This window comes from Pyrgilauda ruficollis, unplaced genomic scaffold, assembly GCF_017590135.1.
Source record: "Pyrgilauda ruficollis isolate IOZ18807 unplaced genomic scaffold, ASM1759013v1 scaffold985, whole genome shotgun sequence".
Lineage (NCBI taxonomy): Eukaryota > Metazoa > Chordata > Aves > Passeriformes > Passeridae > Pyrgilauda > Pyrgilauda ruficollis.
In genome coordinates, this window is record NW_024531988.1 from 1 (window position 1) to 11,095 (window position 11,095).

Below are 11,095 nucleotides of genomic sequence, written 5' to 3' on the forward strand. Positions count from 1 at the left end.
ATTTCTGCCTGGATCCCGGGGAAAATCCGAATTTCTGCTTGGATCCCAGGGGAAAATGGGGAATAAATCAAATTTCTGGCTGGATTCCAGGGGGAAAAATGGGGAAAAATTCAAATTTCTGCCTGGATTCCAGGGAAAAAATGGGAAATAATTCAAATTTCTGCCCTGGATCCCAGAGGGAAAAATCCAAATTTCTGCCCTGGATTCCAGAGGGAAAAATCTAAATTTCTGCCTGGATTCCAGGGGAAAAATGGGAAATAATTCAAATTTCTGCCCTGGATCCCAGAGGGAAAAATCCAAATTTCTGCCCTGGATTCCAGAGGGAAAAATCTAAATTTCTGCCTGGATTCCAGGGGAAAAATGGGAAATAAATTCAAATTTCTGCCCTGGAATCCAGAGGAAAAATCAAGGAAAAAATCCAAATTTCTGCCCTGGATTCTAGAGGAAAAATGGGGAAAAATCCAAATTTCTGCCCTGGATCCCAGGGGGAAAAATGGGAAATAATCCAAATTTCTGCCTGGATTCCAGAGGAATTGATGCTTTCAGATTATTATTTCAATTTTAAGGAGTATTTAAAGGTTTGGGATTGTTTAAATTGCTGGTTTTACTGAAAAAGTCTGAAATTCCTGAAATTCCCACTGAAAATCTGAAATTCTTCATTAAATTCTGAAATTCTTTGTAAAAATTCCTATTGAAATGTTGAATTTTTCACTGAAATTCCCACTGAAACTCTGAAATTCCTGTTCACATCAGGAGTGAAATTCTCACCGAAATTCCTGTTGGAATTAGGGATGAAATTCTTCATTAAATTCTGAAATTCTTGGTGAAATTCTCACCGAAATTCCCTGTAAAATTCCTAGTGAAATTTTGAATTTCTCACTGAAATTATTCCCATTTTGGGAATTTTTAAATTCATTTTTTAACTTTATTTTTCACTCTTTCTTTCCCTTTTTTTTACTGGATTTTTCAGCTGGATTCCCTCAGAAACTCTACCTGAAAAATTCCCATTTTGGGAATTTTTAAATTCATTTTTTAACTTTATTTTTCACTCTTTCTTTCCCTTTTTTTTACTGGATTTTTCAGCTGGATTCCCTCAGAAACTCTACCTGAAAAATTCCCATTTTGGGAATTTTTAAATTCATTTTTTAACTTTATTTTTCACTTTTTCTTTCCTGGATTTTCAGCTGGATTCCCTCAGAAACTCTACCTGAAAAATTCCCATTTTGGGAATTTTCAAATTCATTTTTTAACTTTATTTTTAATTTTTTTCCTGGATTTTCAGCTGGATTCCCTCATAAACTCTACCTGGAAAATTCCCATTTTGGGAATTTTTAAATTCATTTTTTAACTTTATTTTTCACTTTTTCTTTCCTGGATTTTCAGCTGGATTCCCTCATAAACTCTACCTGAAAAATTCCCATTTTGGGAATTTTCAAATTCATTTTTTAACTTTATTTTTAATTTTTTTCCTGGATTTTCAGCTGGATTCCCTGCAGCACGTCCTGCAGCAGCCGGGGAGGTTCGAGCCCCTCGTGGGGAGCCCTTTGTACTCCACGCCGCGCCTCGAGGTCAGCTGGGGTTTCATTCCTAAATATTCTCAATAAATTGCATTTTTTTTTACATGTATTTTAATTTATTTTTATTTTTAATTTAATTTTTTGACAATTTTTATTTTTAATTTTTTTATTTCTCCCATAGTGGCTGATGTTGGGATGGGGGGAAAAACGGAATTTGTTGATCAACTTTCAAATCTTTAAAGCTTTTAGCATATGTACTATTATTTTATATTTAATTTATAATTCTAATATATATAAACATAGATTTATATAAAAATTATTAGATTAATCTTTATATAAATTAGTTAACAATTTATATATGTTGTATATTTTTATTATAGTAATAATTATGATATTTATAAATTTATTTTTAAATTCACATATAATATATAAGTATGTTATATATTTTAGTTTATATTACGAATAGCTATTATTATTGCTATTAATATACATTAAATGAAGTATATAAATTTAGATTTAAATGTATAAGTTACAGACATATACTTAATATTTTTAAAGGTAAAAATATAATATATTTATATTTTATTTCTAAAAATAATATATATTAATAAAAATTTGTATTGACATGATAAATTAATATTAAACACTAAATAAAAGTATACATTTATCTTATTAAATTTATATAAATGTATATATTAAAATTATATGGAAACTAGAATTCTTTATTAAATATATTAATACATTATTATTATAATATACTAATTTATATTATATTTACATAAAATTATAAATATCCACACACATAAATATACAAAAGGAAAAATAATATTTTTTTGGGATATCAACACTGCTCTTTCCTTTTAAAACCACCCTCACCTCCAAACACACCGTGCCCTATAATGCCATCTACAGGTAATTTCTTGATGATTTAATGCCAATTAATAGGAATTAATGACATTTTCTGTCCCCTCAGGCCAATGGCAGCTGGCAGGACGCAGCCACCCCCTCGTCCATCACCTCCCCCGCTGCCGACCCGGGCAGCGACGCCTCCAATTAAAGATTTCTTAATGAAAAGGACCTTTTTGAGAGGAGAGAGGTCAATTAACGTTAATTAATCACGGGCCGATCGAATGACTGACTCGCAATGAATTAATTACCTCAGAACAAGCCAATAGATTGTGATGGCAGCGACACCTCTACCTCTCAGCGCCGACTCGGGATTATTTATAACTTCACTTCGCCTCAGAAAATGCAGTTTTTTTAAGGAAGAAAACTTGGATTTTACACCAAGAACCTGATGAAGAAGGAAAAAAAAAAGTCTTGGTGTTTGTCTCCAGTTTTACAGCGGAAAAAAATGGATTTATTTTCGTTTCCGTGTGGTTTTTTACTCTGGGATTTCTGTTCTAGATGAATTAAACCCCTCCCTACTGTAATTGGATGTTCTCTGTATTGGAATTTTCTATAGGGAATTCCATAGGAAATTTCTGTAGGAAATTTTTCTTAATTAATTTAGCTAATTCATGGGAAAGTTGCTTTACCAAACTTCTCGCCGGACATCGCTCGCAGGCCGGACCTTCCATTGGTGTCATTCCAAGGGATTTCGTATCGGGAAATTCCATGGCTTCACTTTTTCTGGTGAAAAAGTACAAAAATAAAATTAAAAACTCCAAATTTACCACAAAACAGCCGAATCACGGGATTTCCCCATGGGAATTCGAGGGGGTTTGTGCCGTTCTGGTGCTGTTCTCAGAGTCCGCCCTTTTCAGTTGAGACTTTATCAAAGAAAATAAATTTCCAAAGCCTTTTTTTTTTCCTTTTTTCCCCCCACTTTCTCCTGATTTTTTTTCTCTGAGGTTTGGGCTCAGCGAGGACCGTGAGGTGTGGGAAAAGGGCGGGAAGATCGTGAGGGGTGGGAAAAGGGCGGGAAGATCGTGAGGGGAGGGAAAAGGGCGCGAATGGCGTGAGGGGAAGGTACAGAGTGAGAGTTGAGACACGGTGGGAGCAGCGTGAGGAGCGCGAAAGGCGGGAAGAGGGCGAAGGATGGAAGAAGGGTACAACGTGAGGGGTGGGAAGGGTGGAGCGGACTCCGTGCCCGCTGTGAGGGCAGGCACCGCCCCGCGCCTGCTCCGTGATGGCGGCGAAGCCGGAGCCGGTTTCGCGCATGCGCAAGACGCTGAGGGCAAGCGAGCGGCGGGAAACCGCCATGGCGGAGGCGGCGGTGGGACCCGGCGGCTCCCCCGGCCCGGCCGCTGCCCCGTCCCCGCGGGGCTCGGCCGGGCAACAAGAGGACGAGGTGAGCGCCGGAAGGTCTTAGCCCGGCCGGGGGAGCCGCGGGGTGGCCGCGGTTCCAGGCGGGTAACGGTTTTTCCCCTCAGCGATGCCCCGGCGGACCCAGCTCTGAGAGCGGAGGGGCCGCGCCAGGTAAGGGCAGGGAAGGAAATCGCTGCTCTGTGTGGAGGGAGGAGCTGCTTTGGGTGATTTTGGGGCTTGGGAGGTGGCGAGCCGGAAAGTTGGATTTGGGGGAATTTTGGGCTTTCTCCAGCCTCGAAAATTCCAGGATTTGGGGGCAACTTTGGTATTTTAAGGCCCTGGAAGTGCCCAAAAATTCCAGCATTTTCAGGAGCTGCTCCATCCCTGGAAACCCCAAAAACTCCAGGATCTGGCTAAACTCCCGCTTAAAAATAAAGCCACAAAAGCCACGTTCAGCGCTCTGAAATCCTTGATAAAACCATTTCCTCTCATGGAACCAAGAAATCCCGAGCGGACAGCGCAGCCCCGGGCATCACCGAGTCTCTTTTTCCCTTTTTTTTGCGCTGATTTCGCCGCTTTTCCCCTCAGACTCGGACTCGGCAGCGGATGCTGAGGAGTAGTTTTATAACCATTTTATTCCTACTAAACTTTTCAAACCCAGTTTTTTCGCAACCATTTCCTCTCATGGATCAAGAAACCGCGAGCAGCCTGAGCACCACCGAGTCTCTTTTTCCCTTTTTTTGCGCTGATTTCTCCTCTTTTCCCCTCAGACCCGGACTCGGCAGCGGATGCTGAGGAGTATTTTTAAGACCATTTTATTCTTATTAACCGCGAGCAGCCCGGGCACCACCGAGTCTCTTTTTCCCTTTTTTTTTCTCCTCTTTTCCCCTCACAACTGGACTCGGCAACGGATGCTGAGGAGTAGTTTCAAGACCATTTTATTCCTATTAAACCTTAAAAAGAAGTTTTTCACAACCATTTCCTCTCATGAAACTAAGAAATCCGAAGCAGGCAGCACAGCCCGGGCATCACCGAGTCTCTTTTTCCCTTTTTTGCGCTGATTTCGAAATCCCGAGCGGACAGCACAGCCTGAGCATCACCGAGTCTCTTTTTCCCTTTTTTTGCGCTGATTTCGCCGCTTTTCCCCTCAGACCCGGACTCGGCAGCGGATGCTGAGGAGTAGTTTTATAACCATTTTATTCCTATTAAACCTTAAAAAGAAGTTTTTCACAACCATTTCCTCTCATGGATCGAGAAACCGCGAGCAGCCTGAGCACCACCGAGTCTCTTTTTCCCTTTTTTTGCGCTGATTTCGCCGCTTTTCCCCTCAGACCCGGACTCGGCAGCGGATGCTGAGGAGTAGTTTCCAGACCATTTTATTCCTATTAAACCTTAAAAAGAAGTTTTTCACAACCATTTCCTCTCGTGAAACTAAGAAATCCGAAGCAGGCAGCGCAGCCCGGGCACCACCGAGTCTCTTTTTCCCTTTTTTTGCGCTGATTTCGCCGCTTTTCCCCTCAGACCCGGACTCGGCAGCAGATGCTGAGGAGGAGTTTTAAGACCATTTTATTCCTATTAAACTTTCAAAACACAGTTTTTTCACAACCATTTCCTCTCATGGATCAAGAAACCGCGAGCATCCCGGGCACCACCGAGTCTCTTTTTCCCTTTTTTTGCGCTGATTTCTCCTCTTTTCCCCTCAGACCCGGACTCGGCAGCCGGAGCAGCGCACGCTGGGGCGCCTTTGACACCTCTGGCCAAGAAGGGCACGCCGAGCTCGTCGGGCAGGAAGAGAAGAGCCGCGGGCAGCCCCTGGAAGGAGCCGCCGCTCGAGTCCTTCCGACTGTCGCCGCTCGTCGCCAGCCCTCAGGACCAGCGCCGCTCCTGGCGCCGCTCCAGCCTCAAGGGCCGCCGCTCCCGCCGCAAATCGCTGCCCCCCGTGCACCAGGAGCTCCGCGGTGAGTGCTCCATTAGCGCCTAATTGCCGTGCCTTTAATTAAAATCCATCTCGGGGGTGGGCGGCGGGGCGTTGAGGAGAGCTGGAGGCGCTGCGCTGAGGCGTCTGTCAGTGAGGGTTTTGAAGTTTCTGTCTTTCTTCCCCTTTTGGCACTTCTTTTTTTTTTCCAGTTTTTGTCCTTAAATGGGATTTTTCCTCTTTCTTTTCCCATTTCCCACCCCGAAAATGTGGTTTTTCCTCTTTATTTTATTTCCGCCCCAAATGGGATTTTTCCTTTTCCCATTTCTTCCCTTAAATGGGATTTTTCCTTTTCCCATTTCCTCCCTTAAATGGGATTTTTCCTCTTTCTTTTCCCATTTCCACCCCAAATGTGATTTTTCTTTTTCCCATTTCCCCCCCAAATGTGATTTTTCCTTTTCCCATTTCCTCCCTTAAATGGGATTTTTCCTCTTTCTTTTCCTGATTTCCCCCCCATTGTGACTTTTCCTCTTTCTTTTCCCATTTTTTCCCTTAAATGTGATTATTTTTCCTCTTCTTTTTCCTGATTTTTCCCCTTCAATTGGAGTTTTTCTTATTTTCCCCATTCTTGATCCTTAAATGTGACTTTGCCCCTTTCTTCTTCCCATTTCCCCCTCTTGGTCCTTAAATGTGACTTTCCCTCATAATTTTTCCCATTTTTCACCCTTAAATGGGATTTTTTTTCCTATTTCCCCCCATTTTTGATCCCTGTTAATTTTTTCTCTCCATTTTTCCCCATTTTTCACCCTTAAATTTGATTTTTTCCTCATTTCCCCCACCCCGATCAATCCTTAAATGTGACTTTTCCTCTTCCTTTTTCCAATTTTCTCTATTCTTGTCCCTTAAATGGGATTTTTTTTTTCGATTTTACCCAATTCTTGACCTTAAATTTGATTTTTCCCCCATTTTCCCCCACTTTTGTGCCTTTTTCTCTCTATTTTTTCCCCATTTTCCCCATTAAATTCGATTTTTCCTCTTCCTTTCCCCCATTTTCCTCCTTAAATTTGAGTTTTCCTCCTTTTTTTCCTGCTTTTCCCACACCCTGCCCTGCCCCAGCTGCTTTTGGGGGAATTCTGGTTGAAATTCCAGCTGATTTTTTTGGGAATTTCACCATTTTTAACCCCTTTTTTCCCAGATTTGAGCAAATCCATCAGCCTGGATCTTCCTGAAGTCCAACGTCTCTCCCTCCTCCTCCTCTCCAGCTTCCAGGTAAATTCACCCAAAATTCTGGATTTTTTTGCTCCTTCCAGGGCTTGAGCAGCTCCTGAAAAATCCTAAAATTAACCAAAATCCTGGAATTTTTCGGCGTTTCCAGGGATGGAGCAACTCCTGAGAATCATAAAATTCACAAAAATCATGGAATTACCTCAGAAATCCTGGAATTTACCCAAATCCTGGGATTTTGGTACACTTCCAGGGCTGGAGCACCTCCTGAAAATGTTAAAATCCTCCAAAATTCTGGAATTTACCAAAATCCTGGAATTTTCCTCCCAAAAAATCCTTTCCCATACTCCTCACACACACGAAAAAAAGGAGTTTGGGCTCCAAATCTTTGTTTTAACCCTCAGAAAATTGGGATAAAAGCCCATTTTTCCTGTTTTTTGTTGGATAATTCCTATTTTTTGTTGGATTTTTCCCATTTTTTGTTGAATTTTCCCCATTTCTCCCCAGTTTTCTGCCCGGAAGTTGCAGCAGGTCCTGGAGCAATCCGAGGGATTCGAGATTTTTCCCCCCATTGTGATTTTTCCTCTTTCTTTTCCCATTTTTTTCCCTCAAGTGTGATTATTTTTCCTCTTCTTTTTCCTGATTTTTCCCCTTCAATTGGAGTTTTTCTTATTTTCCCCATTCTTGATCCTTAAATGTGACTTTGCCCCTTTCTTCTTCCCATTTCCCCCTCTTGGTCCTTAAATGTGACTTTCCCTCATAATTTTTCCCATTTTTCACCCTTAAATGGGATTTTTTTTCCTATTTCCCCCCATTTTTGATCCCTGTTAATTTTTTCTCTCCATTTTTCCCCATTTTTCACCCTTAAATTTGATTTTTTCCTCATTTCCCCCACCCCGATCAATCCTTAAATGTGACTTTTCCTCTTCCTTTTTCCAATTTTCTCTATTCTTGTCCCTTAAATGGGATTTTTTTTTTCGATTTTACCCAATTCTTGACCTTAAATTTGATTTTTCCCCCATTTTCCCCCACTTTTGTGCCTTTTTCTCTCTATTTTTCCCCATTTTCCCCATTAAATTCGATTTTTCCTCTTCCTTTCCCCCATTTTCCTCCTTAAATTTGAGTTTTCCTCCTTTTTTTCCTGCTTTTCCCACACCCTGCCCTGCCCCAGCTGCTTTTGGGGGAATTCTGGTTGAAATTCCAGCTGATTTTTTTGGGAATTTCACCATTTTTAACCCCTTTTTTCCCAGATTTGAGCAAATCCATCAGCCTGGATCTTCCTGAAGTCCAACGTCTCTCCCTCCTCCTCCTCTCCAGCTTCCAGGTAAATTCACCCAAAATTCTGGATTTTTTTGCTCCTTCCAGGGCTTGAGCAGCTCCTGAAAAATCCTAAAATTAACCAAAATCCTGGAATTTTTCGGCGTTTCCAGGGATGGAGCAACTCCTGAGAATCATAAAATTCACAAAAATCATGGAATTACCTCAGAAATCCTGGAATTTACCCAAATCCTGGGATTTTGGTACACTTCCAGGGCTGGAGCACCTCCTGAAAATGTTAAAATCCTCCAAAATTCTGGAATTTACCAAAATCCTGGAATTTTCCTCCCAAAAAATCCTTTCCCATACTCCTCACACACACGAAAAAAAGGAGTTTGGGCTCCAAATCTTTGTTTTAACCCTCAGAAAATTGGGATAAAAGCCCATTTTTCCTGTTTTTTGTTGGATAATTCCTATTTTTTGTTGGATTTTTCCCATTTTTTGTTGAATTTTCCCCATTTCTCCCCAGTTTTCTGCCCGGAAGTTGCAGCAGGTCCTGGAGCAATCCGAGGGATTCGACCCCGAGGCTTTCGCTGCCAAAGGTTGGGATTGGAGCCTCCAAAACCCCCAAATTTGGGATTTTTCCCCTCAAAATCCCAAATTTCCGACTCCCCAAATGGGCGGAGACCCCAAAAATTCGGGATTTTTGGGATAAAAGCAGCGGAATTAATTAAGAATTAATTTATAATTAATTCCGAGGGGGTCAAAAAAGGTCCTGAGGGGTTCCTGGGCCCCCCTTCAATTGGAGACTTTCTTATTTTCCCCATTCTTGATCCTTAAGTGAGACTTTCCCCTCTCTTTTTCCCATTTTCCCCCCTTTTTTATTCTTTAAATGTGACTTTCCCTCATAATTTTTCCCATTTTTCACCCTTAAATGGGATTTTTTTCCTATTTCCCCCCATTTTTGATCCCTGTTAATTTTTTCTCTCCATTTTTCCCCATTTTTCACCCTTAAATTTGATTTTTTCCTCATTTCCCCCACCCCGATCAATCCTTAAATGTGACTTTTCCTCTTCCTTTTTCCAATTTTCTCTATTCTTGTCCCTTAAATGGGATTTTTTTTTTCGATTTTACCCAATTCTTCACCTTAAATTTGATTTTTCCCCCATTTTCCCCCACTTTTGTGCCTTTTTCTCTCTATTTTTTCCCCATTTTCCCCATTAAATTCGATTTTTCCTCTTCCTTTCCCCCATTTTCCTCCTTAAATTTGAGTTTTCTTCCTTTTTTTCCTGCTTTTCCCACACCCTGCCCTGCCCCAGCTGCTTTTGGGGGAATTCTGGTTGAAATTCCAGCTGATTTTTTTGGGAATTTCACCATTTTTAACCCCTTTTTTCCCAGATTTGAGCAAATCCATCAGCCTGGATCTTCCTGAAGTCCAACGTCTCTCCCTCCTCCTCCTCTCCAGCTTCCAGGTAAATTCACCAAAATTCTGGAATTTTTTTGGCATTTCCAGGGATGGAGCAACTCCTGAGAATCATAAAATTCACAAAAATCATGGAATTACCTCAAAAATCCTGGAATTTACCCAAATCCTGGGATTTTGGTACACTTCCAGGGCTGGAGCACCTCCTGAAAATGTTAAAATCCTCCAAAATTCTGGAATTTACCAAAATCCTGGAATTTTCCTCCCAAAAAATCCTTTCCCATACTCCTCACACACACGAAAAAAAGGAGTTTGGGCTCCAAATCTTTGTTTTAACCCTCAGAAAATTGGGATAAAAGCCCATTTTTCCTGTTTTTTGTTGGATAATTCCTATTTTTTGTTGGATTTTTCCCATTTTTTGTTGAATTTTCCCCATTTCTCCCCAGTTTTCTGCCCGGAAGTTGCAGCAGGTCCTGGAGCAATCCGAGGGATTCGACCCCGAGGCTTTCGCTGCCAAAGGTTGGGATTGGAGCCTCCAAAACCCCCAAATTTGGGATTTTTCCCCTCAAAATCCCAAATTTCCGACTCCCCAAATGGGCGGAGACCCCAAAAATTCGGGATTTTTGGGATAAAAGCAGCGGAATTAATTAAGAATTAATTTATAATTAATTCCGAGGGGGTCAAAAAAGGTCCTGAGGGGTTCCTGGGTCTTCCTGATTGCTCAAAAATTCAGGAATTTGATTTAAAAAAACACAGGAATATGAATAAAATAGAAGTTAATGAATATGTTAGTTGGTAATTAATGAATAGTTAATTAATAATTACCAGTAATTGATTGGGGGAGGGTCAGAGCAGCTCCTGGGGGCTCCTGATTGCCAAAAAAATTGGGAATTTTGGTTAAAAAAAAAGACAGGGACATGAGAAAAAAAATTGAGTTAATTATTAATTAATTGATAATTAATCAATAATTAATTGGGGTGGGTCAAAAGAGGTCCTGAGGGATTCCTGGGTCTTCCTGCTTCCTCAAAAATTCAGGAATTTGGGTAAAAAAATAATCAGGAAAACGACCTTCAATCCCTGAATCCCACAAAAAATAATCAATTCATAAACAATTAATTAATAATTAGTAACTCATTAATGCCAGGGTGGTTTTTAATGATTTTTTTCCCATTTTTTCCCAGTCCAGAAGGGCTCTGAGGAATTCCAGAGGCTCCTGCAGAGGCTGCTCCACGATGGGACCCTCAGGAAGTGCCTGGAGCCCAGCCCAGGGTGAGGGTTTGGGGCAAAAACCCCAAAATTTGGGAATTTCCAGCCTGGGAGGGGCCAAAATCCATGGAAATGCAAAAAAAAATTGGGAATTTCCAACCTGGGAAGGGGAAAAATCCCATGAAAATCCCCAAAAAACTTTGATTTGGGGGGAATTTTGGGCTTTTCCAGCCTTGAAGATTCTGGGATTTTGGGACAGCTTTGGATTTCACCGAAATTCCAGGATTTCGGGTGAATTCCAGC

General features: G+C 41.1%; 1 protein-coding gene and 1 long non-coding RNA gene across 2 annotated transcripts; both read left to right on the forward strand.

The window, feature by feature from the left end:
* The first annotated feature begins 1,003 nt into the window (after positions 1 to 1,003).
* Positions 1,004 to 3,344, forward strand: LOC121365719. Its single transcript, XR_005957060.1, has 2 exons — positions 1,004 to 1,568; positions 2,491 to 3,344. It is a non-coding gene; the product is annotated as an uncharacterized LOC121365719 (long non-coding RNA).
* Positions 3,345 to 3,562: 218 nt separating this feature from the next.
* DSN1 (DSN1 component of MIS12 kinetochore complex) lies at positions 3,563 to 10,855 on the forward strand (the record flags this gene model as incomplete). Its single annotated transcript, XM_041490126.1, has 6 exons — positions 3,563 to 3,810; positions 3,893 to 3,938; positions 5,471 to 5,725; positions 6,878 to 6,951; positions 10,033 to 10,105; positions 10,768 to 10,855. Coding segments are annotated over exons 1-6 (698 nt in total), but the record flags the coding sequence as incomplete, so codon positions are not given.
* Positions 10,856 to 11,095: the final 240 nt, after the last annotated feature.